At 41.0% G+C, this 15,000-nt stretch overlaps 1 protein-coding gene and 2 pseudogenes across 1 annotated transcript in view; all 3 read left to right on the forward strand.

Moving 5' to 3' along the window:
• Positions 1-1,572, forward strand: part of LOC143732600 (uncharacterized) — a 1,834-nt pseudogene extending 262 nt beyond the window's left edge.
• The window catches only part of pigg (phosphatidylinositol glycan anchor biosynthesis class G (EMM blood group)), an 87,411-nt gene extending 76,928 nt beyond the window's left edge, over positions 1-10,483 (forward strand). The window contains exon 9 of the mRNA XM_077223751.1: positions 9,531-10,483. Within this exon, the coding sequence (XP_077079866.1) occupies positions 9,531-9,935 (405 nt within the window). The 3' untranslated portion in view covers positions 9,936-10,483. The remainder of the gene's footprint in view (positions 1-9,530) is intronic.
• LOC143732607 (uncharacterized) lies at positions 1,571-2,388 on the forward strand (annotated as a pseudogene).
• Positions 10,484-15,000: the final 4,517 nt, after the last annotated feature.

Genomic DNA, 15,000 nt, shown 5'->3' on the forward strand with positions numbered 1-15,000 from the left:
TCATCCATCCTTCTATTATCCATCTGTCCATCCATCTATCATCCATCCATCCATCTATCATCGATCTGTCCATCCATCCATCTATCTTCGATCTGTCCATCCATCCATCTATCATCCATCTATCCATCCATCATCGATCTATCATCGATCTATCATCCATCCTTCTATCATCCATCTATACATCTATCTATCATCGATCTGTCCATCCATCCATCTATCATCCATCTGTCCATCCATCCATCCATCATCGATCTGTCCATCCATCATCTATCATCTATCTGTCCATCCATCCATCTATCATCGATCTGTCCATCCATCCATCTATCATCCATCGATCTATCATCGATCTATCATCGATCTATCATCCATCCTTCTATCATCCATCTGTCCATCCATCTATCATCCATCCATCCATCTATCATCGATCTGTCCATCCATCCATCTATCTTCGATCTGTCCATCCATCCATCTATCATCCATCTATCCATCCATCCATCTATCATCGATCTATCATCGATCTATCATCCATCCTTCTATCATCCATCTATACATCTATCTATCATCGATCTGTCCATCCATCCATCTATCATCGATCTGTCCATCCATCCATCTATCATCTATCTGTCCATCCATCCATCTATCATCGATCTATCATCCATCCTTCTATCATCCATCTATCCATCGATCTGTCCATCCATCCATCTGTCCATCCATCTGTCCATCCATCTATCATCCATCCATCCATCCATCCATCCATCTATCATCCATCTGTCCATCCATCCATCTATCATCCATCTGTCCATCCATCTATCATCCATCCATCCATCCATCCATCTGTCATCCATCTGTCCATCCATCCATCTATCATCGATCTATCATCGATCTATCATCCATCTATCATCCATCCATCTATCATCCATCTATCATCCATCTATCCATCTATCATCCATCCATCCATCATCCATCCATCCTTCTATCATCTATCCATCTATCATCCATCCATCCATCATCCATCCTTCTATCATCCATCCATCTATTATCCATCTATCATCCATCCATCCATCCATCTATCATTCATCTATCATCCATCCATCTATCATCCATCTATCATCCATCTATCTATCATCCATCCATCCATCTATCATCCATCCATCTATCATCCATCTATCCATCCATCCATCTATCATCTATCTATCATCGATCTATCCATCCATCCATCTATCGTCCATCTGTCCATCCATCTATCATCCATCCATCCATCTATCATCGATCTGTCCATCCATCCATCTATCATCCATCTATCATCCATCTATCCATCCATCCATCTATCATCGATCTATCATCCATCCTTCTATCATCCATCTATCCATCTATCTATCATCGATCTGTCCATCCATCCATCTATCATCCATCTGTCCATCCATCTATCATCCATCCATCCTTCTATCATCCATCTATCCATCTATCTATCATCGATCTGTCCATCCATCCATCTATCATCCATCTGTCCATCCATCTATCATCCATCCATCCATCTATCATCGATCTGTCCATCCATCCATCTATCATTGATCTGTCCATCCATCCATCTATCATCGATCTGTCCATCCATCCATCTATAATCGATCTATCGTCCATCTATCCATCTATCATCGATCTGTCCATCCATCCATCTATCATCCATCCATCATCCATCTATCATCCATCTGTCCATCCATCCATCTATCATCGATCTATCATCCATCCATCCATCTATCATCCATCTATAATCCATCCATCCATCATCCATCCATCCTTCTATCATCTATCCATCTATCCTCCATCCATCATCCATCCATCCTTCTATCATCCATCCATCTATCATCCATCTATCATCCATCCATCTATCATTCATCTATCATCCATCCATCTATCATCCATCTATCATCCATCTATCATCCATCTATCTATCATCCTTCTATCATCCACCATCCTTCTATCATCCATCCATCCATCTATCATCCATCCATCCATCTATCATCCATCTATCATTCATCCATCTATCATCCATCCATCCATCATCCATCTATCCATCCATCTATAATCCATCCATCCATCTATCATCCATCCATTAATCAACGATCTGTCCATCATTAATCATCGATCTATCCATCCATCTTTCATCCATCTGTCCATTATCTATCATCGATCTATCCATCCATCTTTCATCCATCTGTCCATCATCGATCCATCCATCCATCTTTCATCCATCCATCCATCATTGATCTTTGGCTCTGGCTATCGTTATATCAGAATGCGTTTAAGAAAGCTAAAGCTTCTTATTTTACTACATTGAGAAACGTCACCACACCCCTAAGACACTTTTTTCGGTCATTAACTCTATTTTAAATCCTCCTATAAACTCTCCTCGCTGCCCATCTTTGGTGCTCTGTGAGGATCTTGCTAGATTCTTTGGCAATACAGTTTCTAACCTGAGAGCTCAATTTCAAGTCTCTGAACAGGAAACACCAACAGAGATGAGTTCACCTACGCTCTGGACCTCGTTCAATCCTGTCTCTTTACATTACGTAAAGGAAATAATGTTTAAACTTAAACCTTCCTTTTATATGTATGACACTTTACATCCTCGCTATCTGCAAACATTATTTGATACTGTCGGCCCAGGGTTGAGATCGCTGCTTAATAAATCTTTGCATGAAGGAGCTATACCCTTGAGTTTGAAAATTTCCTCAATTTCACCGGTACTAAAGAAACTCTCAATTGATGCCATCTTTGAAAAGTTTCAATCAGGGTTTAAATCACTGCATAGTACAGAAACTGCCCTTACAAAAATTCTCAATGATATTTATATGACCACAGATTCGGGAGATTCCGTCATATTAGTTATGCTAGATTTGTCTTCTGCTTTTGATACCGTTGACCACACGATTCTCATCTCTCGACTTGAGTCTTACGTTGGACTAGGGGGCGTGGTCCTGAGCTGGTTCAAATCTTTTTTAACTTATAGACGTTTCTCTGTAAAAATTGGACGTCTCTCTTCTTCACTCCGAAATCTATCTTGCGGTGTGCCTCAGGGTTCTGTCTTAGCTCCTCTCTTATTCTCACTATATCTTCTTCCTCTGGGCTCTATTTTTAGGAAACACAATATCTCATTTCACTGTTATGCTGATGACATGCATATTTATATGCCTTTGTCTAAGAAAAATAAGAGTGCTATAGACAGTCTGGCAACATGTCTTGAGGAGGTAAAAGCGTGGCTTGCTGGAAACTTCCTGTTTTTGAACTCAGACAAAACAGAAGTTATTGTTTTTAACCCCTCAGAAACTAGGCAAATCTATGATCTTGACTTGGGGTCTATTGATCTATCGATCTGTGATTTTACATAGCTCCCTTAAATTCAATAAACAAATTAGTGCTGTCATCAGATCTAGCTTTTTCTCTCTATAGCGAAAATAGATCTATAGCGAAAATTAAATCTTATCTCCCTAAACGCTCGTTGAAGATTGCGATCCATGCTCTTATCACCTCGCGCCTGGACTATTGTAACCCTCTTTATTTCGGTGTATCAAAGTCCCAAACGGCCCGGGTACAGCTTGTTCAAAACGCTGCGGGGAGATTCCTTATGGGAAAAAGGAAATTCGACCATGCCACTCCCCTGCTGAGATCCCTTCACTGGCTACCGATACATTTTAAAATTGAATGTAAAATTTTAATACTGGTGTATAAATCTTTAAATGATTTAGCACCTTCTTATCTATCTGATTTACTTCATTTCTACTCTCCCACTAGAAGTCTTAGATCTGAAACGAAACTTCTTCAGATACCTAAAACCCGAGCTTTTGAAGTGTCTGGTCCCACACTGTGGAACAAACTCCCACTTTATATTAGAGCAACTTCCTCTCTGTCTGAGTTCATTTTCATCTATTTTCAGTCGCTTTTAGCTTAGAATGATTATTCTGCTCTGAACTGCTTTTCATTATTTATGTCTCTAAATTGCATTAGTTTCTTTCTCTATGTGTATAGCACTTTGGTCGGCCAGTCGCCGTTTTTTAATGTGCTTTATAAATAAACTGAAACTGAATCTTTCCATCCATCCATTTCTCTATCCATCCATCTTTCATCATTTAATGTTATTTTTACCGTTTATAGATTTATTTGTTATATTATTTGCAAACAATCTTTGCAAACAAAACTGTTTTGGTGCACATTAGAGCTCTTGACTAACATAACAATCGGACCTCAGATATTTAAAGCTGCAGTCGGCATGTCTGGCAGAATGAGTGGACTTAGGCAAATTTTTTTATGTTTACAACTCTCATGTCCCTCCCCCACTATCAACGAATACCCTCCCACCGAGTTCGTGCTCGCTGTTCGTGTGCAACAGATTTTCTGTGAACGCGCCCGTCTCATCAGCATCCATCAACACCATGGAGTATTTGGAGCTAGTCAGATAGCACATACAATAACAGTAGCTTTACTACTGTTCTTACTCTCGTAAGAAAGATAGAGTAGCATTGATTCTTCCAAAAAGCCGAACTTTATCCTTTCATCTGAACATGTTTATCCACCTAACCTTCCGTTCACACGGATTTCAGTCCATCAAAGCTAATGAACCTGCCCAACAAGTGCTAACGTTAGCTATCCATACCAACACATTTGGGCAAACATACTTAGATTACTAACATAACACTAAGAAATAAAGTAACTGGTTGATAAAGCACAATTACCTGTAGAGAAGAAATGTTGCAAGCTCTGCATCCAGCTTGAACCCAATTAAATCATGTAGATCTCTCCACCTTTCAAATGCCGATCCGATGTTGATCCTGGTTTTATTACGGGCACGGTCGCTTTCTTTCTTTACTTCTTTCTTTTCAGCAGGTGTTCTCTTTTCCTGTGTTGTTTTTGACCTCCTAGCTCTTGAGTTTAACCGAGGAATTGGAATCTTTTACGCCATCACTCTTCATTACTGCGCGAACTTCAGGCGTGTGCATGTGATTGTGACATGCGAGAGGGTTGGCGTGTGCACGACCTGTGATTGACAGTCAGATCTCACACCCCCCTGCACTGATTGGACCCGATGATCCGGGAGCGGTGGATTTTTGCAAAACAAATAACACGCTCCAGGCGGAGTTAGAAGATCGTGTTTTTTTCTACAACCACTTTATTTATGTTGTTCTGTTGGATTATAGTGTCGATTTCACTGAATATGATCAAAAAAATGTTGCCGACGGCAGCTTTAAGTGACAGATTCAGATCCAGAAGTTTATTCTTCAGGTAATGGATTCCCGACTGACACCTGAGAGACCGATGAAGGGAATCATGGGATTGATGTCATGCATCTGAGAAGTTGCTCAATTGGCATTGACCTCTCGGAGTGTGAAATCATAGAGTGATAATAATCATGAAAAGCATTGATGATTAATATTTACACTGTTGTCCGAACAAGCAAATTTCTATAAGAGTAACTTTTGTGCATTACTAAGTGAAAGGACAGTAGTAGCACAATATATGAGTTTCAGACCACAATCATTTATATGATGGTGAGTCGTGTGGATTAGTAGTAATATGAAAAAATGAATGTTATTGAAATGCGCTTGTTTTAAAGATGTGGGTCGTGTCTGTATAAATCCGACACAGTGTTTAATTACTCGCATTAATTGCCTCCTGATCGATTAGTGCTGCTGTCATCCTTCATAATAGAGACGTTTACTCGAGACTTAATAGGATGTTTTGATTCTTATTATAATCCATAATCTTTCATCAAAATGTAAAAATGTACTATATTCTGAAACAGCTTTTTTTGCCTTTTACTAAGTGTTTACCAAATAGCTATTTAAGTATTGGTTTAGGCTGCTGTTTTAGGAGGGGAACTTGCATTAAGCTTTGACTTTCACATCAATTTCTGATAAAAAAAAAAAAAGTTTTCCCTAAGTTAATATTTTGTTTGACTCTCATTACAAAAGTAAAATGGGCTTTAAATGCTGTTTCATTTTGACCTTAAAAAAAGTACAGCAGCAAAACCAGGCTGTTCAATTGTACGGGTCAGAGAGACGGTGTAAAATGCTCATGAAAAACTCATTTATAGTGTAGAAACCGTAACATTTTAAGTGGCCTTCAGGGAAACGTAACATACTGTACAGTACTTACACTTTACAGACACAAACAGCTTGTTTATTTACACATGAGATGATGATGATGATGATGATCAGGGGCCATACACACACACACACACACACACTCTCACACACACACACATACACACACATGCTTACAGACACTCACACAATCTCGTGCACTCACACACACATACACACTCGCACACTCACACTCTCGCACACACACACACACACACACACACACACACACGCGCTTACAGACACTCACACACACTCTCGCGCACACACACACTCGCGCACACACACACGCTTACTCGCACACTCTCACTCACTCTCTCACGCACTTACTCATGCACGCACAAACAAACACACAGACTCGCACACACTCTCTCGCACACATACACAAAAACACACACAAGCACACACAAACACACACACTCGCACACTCACACACACTATCTCGTACACATATACACAAAAACACACACACTCTCGCGCACACACACACGCTTACTCACACACTTACTCGCGCACGCTCTCACTCACTCTCTCGCACACTTACCCACGCACGCACGCACAAACACTCACACACACTCTCTCGCACACATACACACAAACGCGCACGCACAAACACACACTCTCACACACATACACACAAACACGCACACACAAACACACACACTATCTCGTACACAAACACACACACTCTCGCGCACACACACACGCTTACTCACACACTTACTCGCGCACACTCTCACTCTCTCTCGCACACTTAGCCACGCACGCACAAACACACACTCACACACACTCTCTCGCACACATACACTCAAACACACACGCGCACGCACAAACACACTCGCGCACACTCTCACTCTCTCTCGGACACTTACCCACGCACGCACAAACACACTCACACACACTCTCTAGCACACATACACTCAAACACACACGCGCACGCACAAAGACACTCGCAAACTCACACACACACACACGCACAAACACACACACTCACACACACTCTCTTGCACACATACACACAAACACACACACGCGCACACACAAACACACACACACTCGAACACTCACACACACTATCTAGCACACATACACACAAACACATACAGCCTGTTGTCAGTGGGAGTGTCAGTGTTTCTGCATTAGCATATAGATTAGCGCGCGCGGCTCTTGCTCCTGTAATGATGAAACCATCGGAGACCTGGAAAACAAACTCCTGATGCTTTTGTGCTTCTTCTGGTCCACACTCTCGCGGATCCAAATATTCCCTCAGACGGGACCGGAGCGACAATATGAGATGCGGAGAAAAGTAAAGAAAGTTCATCCCAGACGGTGTTTACACAATACACACACAAACAAAAGTTTCTCACACAACCCGTTTCCCGGCTGATCTCGACTCAGGTGTTTCTCCGGGTGATGGAGGGAAAACTCCATCGCTGCATCAAGGACACACACACACACACACACCAATGAGATGTGACCAGTCCCCATGGCAACACACATCAATGCTGCACATGGTCGTATCCATCATGACCAGACACACACATGCACACACACTACATTTTGTACCAGTAACGTAGGATTTACCAGGCCACACACTCGCATTCACAAACACTCACAATCACACACACTGTGTATGTGTGTGTGGCGTTGTAAATCCTACATTATTGGTACAAAATGTCCCCACAAAGATGGCAATATCCGAAATCCATGTCCTTGTGGGGACATTTTTTGGTCCTCATGAGGACAACAGCTTATTTATCATACAGAATGAGTTTTTTTGAAAATATAAAAATGCATATAGTTTTGTGTTATGGGTGGGTATAGGGGTCGGGTTAGTGTAAGGAGAGAGAATATATAGTTTGTACAGTATAAAAACTATTACGTCTATGGAAGGTCCCTGTAAACCACATACAGTACGTGTGTGTGTGTGTGTGTGTGTGTGTGTGTGTGTGTGTCTCTGTTAGCTCTGAGTCAATACTGCTCTGCTTCCAGCAGCCCTGCACTCACACACTGGGAAACTGTCACAACTCTCTCCGTGTGTGTGTGTGTGTGTGTTAGGTCAGGGCTCTACACATCACAGTGTTGTCTGTAGAGTAGTTTGCCTGTGTTGGACAGCGGAGACTTCAGTGTCAGCAGTGTTTCACCGTCACACATCGTCAGATGTTTCGCTTATTTGTGGTTTTTGCCCTTTTCAACTCCCACCGCTTCACCTTTTCCACTCCATTTCTCTCTCTCTCTCTCTCTCTCTCTCTCTCTCTCTCTCTCTCTCTCTCTCTGTCTGCAAACTTCTGTCTGTATGGGAGACGCCATCTGTCGTGTGTTGTTGAAGGGATTATGTTTGTGATGCATGTAAAAGTGTAACGATTCAAAAGGACAAGAAACTGCACACAAATGTATTTGTTTCTTACATGCATCATAAACACATTTATTCCAAAGTTACCCGGATGGTTTTCTATTTTTGGTGCAGATCCGTGCAATGGCTAATATTACCCACAATTCATTGCGTATTATTCAATTAACTCACAATTAACTCCTTTGGCCATCTGCGAACTCCTGATTTATACTTTTTGGCAGAGGTGTAAAGAGTCCCTGAAAACCATTCTTGAGTAAAAGTACTGATACCTTACAGCGGAAATTACTCCATTACAAGTTACAACTTCCAAAACGTCTTGAGAAAAATCAACATATACTAATTTAAAAAATAACATATTATATAAACCTAAATATGGAATATAATTTTTGTAATTAAGACATGTTGGAAAAGGTGTTTAACTTTTATTTCCAATGTGAACATCATAATGTATTCTCTAGAAAATGATGTATTGTCAAATGTGTGCTGAATGTAAACTCCTCTTAGGAATTTCACATTCAATGCGAATGTATCTGAGAATATTCTTAAATAAGGAAATCTATCCACTGATTGGTCCATGCCAAAATTACTGCCTGATGAAAATTTGACTCTTTCAAAGTGTGCTCGTTCTTTTTTTCGAGAAAAAATCCATACCGTCCCAGCCGTAATAGAAAGAAGACAGAAATGAAAAGTCATTAGTGTATGCCGTGTGGTTGATGTCCACTTGAAATATATAGGCTATAATCTGTGTGATACACAGCGTTTTTAAAAATGGCGGGTACTGGTGTTTCGTGTGTGTTCGGCCAATCAGCGTCACGGATAGTTCCTATAGCGCTGGTTTAGCTCCGACTCTAAAGTAGGAGTAAATTAGTTCCTCCAAAAGGAGTTCCTAGAACTAACATCGTTCCTAGTTCCTGTGTTGCGAACACGCCAAAATCCGGGAACTTCCGCCAATAGTTCTAGGAACTATAAAAAGGTTCCTTCGAAAGCGAAAAGCCCCTTATGTTTGACTAATGTGTGTGTATCCCGTCTCCGTCTCGTTCTAGGGCTGTGCCTGGACTCTGTCGGAGTTGGACACTCTGTTGCTGATCGGGACGGTCGGTCACACACTCAGTTTGGCCTCCAGCAGCTTCATCGAGGAGGAACACCAGACCTGGTACTTCCTTCTCAACACGCTGTGCCTGGCCGTCTTCCAGGACGTGTGCAGGAAGTACTTCCGGGAGCAGAGAGGAAGAGGAGAGGAAGTGGACGGGAAGTTCTTCCGGGAGCCGAGAGGAGAGGAAGTGGACGAGGAACGGGGGAGTTTGGGAATGAGTTCGGAATGGGAGAAGTGGCTGGCCCTCGTGACCCCGCTGATGACCCTGGCCTGTTGTCGCCTGCTGAGGGCACTCAACCACACCGGGGTGCAGTGGGCGCACCTGCCCGACTTCGGACACTGGCTCAACAGGTGAGACGAGAAGGAATCACGGTTGGTTTTGGGTTGTGATGTGGACTAACTGTTCTTCTGCAAACACTTAGGCTCAATCCCATTTCACCTCTTGCCCCTACCCCTTGTTTTCGAGTGTACCCCTTGGCCCTTAAAACAGAGTTACAAGGGCCAAGGGGTTGAAATTAGGGATGCTAACCGATGACCGTTTGACCGATGGTTGACCGTTAACGTTAACCGATCAAAGTTGTCGGTACTCGGTTAAAAAAAAAAGTGATCTCTAAATTAGGCTATTATAGACAGTGGACTAAACGCTACTACAGTTAGCCATCTCATTCCAAGATATTTTTGTGTGAAGTGAACCAATCCCTCACACTCAATTTTTCATAACTCGCCTGTTTGTACTAACCAATAAAAAACATTTGGCGCGAGGTCGCAGCGTTTGGGTTTGCACGCTCACAATTTTTGCGAAAAGTAAAGGCTACAGGCTAAAACACTGGAGGTTAGAGCCAGGGCAGACGACAGGATGAAGCGTGCAAAGAAACGTAGTGTGTGGGACCATTTCACCAAAAAGAATGACACAGTAAGTTGCAACTTGTGTGATACAGTGCTTAAATACAGTAGTAATACTGTAGAAATACATTACATCTACATTTCAGTGGTAACAGATAAGGTGATGATGATCATCATCTATCTTTATTATTGTTAGCACTAACGTTACCTCAAACTAAAGCAGAGTCTCTTCGGAGCTGTCATTTTCTTAAATGAGCCGCTGCAATGTTTCAAATTAGCTTCTAACGCTAGACTAACGCCTTTATTTTCAACGCGATCACCTTGTACCAAAACCATTTCAAAACTAAGGAGCCATTTGTCCTCCGATTACATACAAGCTCCTCGGCGCCGCGTTTGCGGGACTCATGTTTCGCGCTGTAGGGGATTTTAAAAAAGTGACGTGAGTGGAAGCGCGGCGCCGGGGCAGTGTGTGTGTGTGTGTGTGTGAGCGGGAGGCAGAGAGAGATGCGACAGAGTTGCGAAATTGCAGGCGCGACTCGAAATGGCTGTTATTTCAAATAGCGTGGCATATTTTAAACTAATCGGTTAACTGGTTTCAACCGGCTTACGAGGCTCGGTGGTCGGTCAAGAAAATTTTTAGTTTTCGCCATCCCTAGTTAAAATATTCCCCTACGAAATGGAACAACCCTTCATGAACCCGATACGTCATCAGTCGTCGATGATCGCTCTGACGTTACGGAAGCGACGAGTTTTTACAGGATTTCTCCATGACAACGACTGCCGCTGCTCTTACCTCTGAGGAAACATGATGATTATAACGTTCCTTCCTCGAAATGTATGTCTTTTCTGTTTCGGAAAGGTAATTTATTATACAATTTCTTAATTTAAATGACTATATTATTATTATAAGAGTAAATAAAGTGCATGGTGGTGTCATCTGGGGCTAAATTTAAATGTTTAACCGTTTGCAAAGTCGTCTCGCCGGTGATTCGCGATGTATTCTGGGAACTTTCTCGTTCGGAGTGTGCCTCTGAAAAATCTCTGTTTCGATCTCTGACCCCTTCGCCCTACCCGTCTATCACAAGAAGAATCGGGACACCCTACCCCTAGACGTGAAAGCGCAAAATGGAGGGGTAGGGCCAAGGGGTGAATTGTGATTGAGCCTTTACCACCCAACACCAATGCAAACTCACTCACTCACTCACTCACTCACTCACTCACTCACTCACTCACTCACTCACTCACTCACTCACTCACTCACTCACTCACTCACTCACTCACTTACACACACACACAATCAACAACCTGATCAACTCTATGTGAAGGAGATGTGTTGCACTGCGTGAGGCAAATGGTGGTCACACCAGATACTGACTGGTTTTTGATATATTTTCAATAAATATATTATAATATATATTTATTGTATTTAATTAAAGTGCATCAACATAAACAAAATTGCACAGGCAAACCCTTTCTCTAACTGAAAAGTCACTGTGCAGTAAGCAACAAAGATTGTTAAACATCCAAATTATTTATACTGTATTTGGATTGAGCTAATAAAACAACAAAAAATCCTGAGATAACTCTTAGTTGAATTTAACATGTAAACACTAACACCACTCGCCATAAAAAATGTAATTGTATTTATTTTAAACATTCTTTGCAAGGAAAAAGAGGGGGAGAAAAAAAAACGATTTTTTGAAAATATGAATCGATTTGACCTACCAACTCAATTTTTAAATCAAATCGATTTTTTTCCCAGCCCTACCCCCCGATACAGTAAAACCGCACATTTTAGAGTGGCCTTTTATTGTGGCCAGCCTAAGGCACACCTGTGCAATACTCATGCTGTCTAATCAGCATCTTGATATGCCACACCTGTGAGGTGGATGGATTATCTCGGCAAAGGAGAAGTGCTCACTAACACAGATTAGACCGATTTGTGAACAATATTTGAGAGAAATAGACCCTTTTGTGTGTATAGAAAAAGTCTTCAGAGTTCAGCTCATGAAAAATGGGGCAAAAACAAGTATTGCGTTTATAAGTTTGTTCAGTGTGTGTACTTGAATCAGCTACAGTATAAGCATTAGACACTCATGACACTCAGATGCTTGACAGCCCTAATTATATATATATATATATGTGTGTATGTATTTATTAATTGAATATATTGTTATTTTAAAATTTTCTTTACGTTCTTTTGTTTACCGTATTTTCCGGACTATAAGTCACACTTTTTTTCATACCTTGGCTGGTCCTGCGACTTATAGTCAGGTGCGACTTATATATCAAAATTACCAAGATTTACTCGTCACAGGATCGCTGACGGCCCCAGATTATTATTTGCGAGTTTTTGATGTATTTGTGGTATGACGTGAATGCATCATTTGCCGAAATTGGGGATGACATTACCGTCTACAGCCACGAGAGAGCGCTCTATGCGCTCTAGACTACAGCTAGTTTTACCGCTGAAAAAATCTCTCTTCAGTGATGTGGAATAAGATCGCGGGAGCTTGGTGAAATTGCTTTACCGATAACTGTTGGACTCGCTGTCTTATGTTTTTTTTATTTTATTTGATCCTATTCAGCCTCTCAGGTATGTTCTTTATGCTATTGTGTAGCTAACTGTTGATGTTTTACATTAACAACATACCGGACACATATTCAGCCTGTTGTTCTTTGTGCTATTGTGTGTAGCTGAATAACTTAAATGCCTTCTGTTTTAATGAATTACAGTCTGTTTAAATAACTTTTTCTTGGTCTTGGATTTTGTTAAATAAATTTCTAAATAAATGCGACTTATAGTCCAGTGCGACTTATATATGTTTTTTTCCTCGTCGTGACGCATTTTTGGGCTGATGCGACTTATACTCCGGAGCGACTTATAGTCCGGAAAATACGGTAGTTTGATACAATTGTTTGTTTATTTTATACTATCTTTCATTCCCTGGTCTATTTGTTTGTTTTGCTCAGTTGTTTATTTGTTTGTTGTTTATTTGTAGATTGTTTACTCTTTTGTTTGCTCTTTCTTTCCTTAGTTTGGCCATTTTGTGTTCATTCTTTTTCTTTTTTTGTCCTTTTGTTTTTCTCGTTCTTTTTTCTTTCTTTTGTTTTTGTGTTCAGTTGTTCATTTGTTTTTCTTCTGTTTCTTTAATTAATTTGTTCATTCTTTTGTTTGTTCAGTTGTTTATTTGTTTGTTCTGTCTTTGTTTACTTTCTCTATTTCTTCCATTCTTTAGTTAATTGCGTTTCTTGTTCTATTTGTCATTCTTTTTCTTGTTCAGTTCATTCTTTTTTCTTTTATGTTGGTTCTCTTGTTATTTCTTTTGTTCTTTCTAACTTTAGACGAATATTTAAGTTGTTATTCACTGTTAATCTTCCTCTCAGATCAAATATTCTCATCATTCTCGCATGCTTCATAACCAAGTCATGATGTCAGATCTGGGCTATAAGCACCATATTTAATTTTTCAAGCTGCTGTGGAAGAATATTAGTGAATATCGAGTGGTCTGGTCTGTTCCTCAAACAAATCATATGACTTCAGAAGACTCGGACTACAGTCAGACAGCCAGCGATTAATGTTCATAACCTCTGAATCTCACAGTCTGTTTGGTTTCATATCTGAGAGAAGGACTCTGGACTCTCGGGCTCGTATGAAGACTGCCGGCAGACTAATGAAAAGATTGTTTTATGAAAAGAGGACTAATTGCTACACTATAAAAGACGTTTTAATGTATTTGCCCTTTTTATTAAGCATTTTAATTAGTTAACTTTTTAGTGATCATCCAGGCTCTTTTTAAGATTCTTTTGTCGCACCGCAGGACTGTTTAAAGAGGAGATATTCTGCTTTTTACCATCTCTCTTCAGTGTGTAATGTTGCTGTTTGATCATTGAGTTTCTCCCGGGAACGAACTCGTCACAATATTCCTCATTATAATAATTCATACGCAGAATAAAGGGGCGGGGCCTGGTTGAGTTAGTTAGTAGTGTGTTAAACTGGTGGTTATGGGAAGGGGCGGGACATTTCCCAAACACACTCGAAGCGCTCGACCAATCACAACACACTGATCCAGCCGACCAATCAGAGCACAGTGTCGTTTTCAGAAGGAGGGGCTTCATAGAGACAGGAAGTAAACAGAGCGTTACTGACAGACTGGGAAGAGAGGAGCCGCAACAATGGAGAATATGAGGAAAATGATCAACATTCAAGCAGGAAAACCAAGCATAATACCTCTTTAAGTGTCTGCAAAAACGTGCGAGTGATTAAAAACAATGACTAAACTGTTTGCTTTTTTTGTCAACTAACCAAAACTCAGATTTGTTTGATAAATATCCTCCAAACTCCCAGCGTCTAAACACACTTCACCCGGGCGATTACCTCCGCTCTCTCGTGTGTGTGTGTGTGTATTGTGATCCGCGAGTCTCTGGAAGTGAAGCACACACACATTCACAGACAGATGGTACCGGCGCTGGTCTGTGCCAGAATTATTCTGCCCCATTAGCCGGTACCCGACCCGTCAGCCAATCAAAACCCAGCTTTTGTTCGCGCAAAAACCCTCGAGAGAAAATAAGCTGAC

This window comes from Siphateles boraxobius, unplaced genomic scaffold, assembly GCF_051911475.1.
Source record: "Siphateles boraxobius isolate OS27281-9 unplaced genomic scaffold, OSU_SipBor_1 121, whole genome shotgun sequence".
NCBI classification, from domain to species: Eukaryota; Metazoa; Chordata; class Actinopteri; order Cypriniformes; family Leuciscidae; genus Siphateles; species Siphateles boraxobius.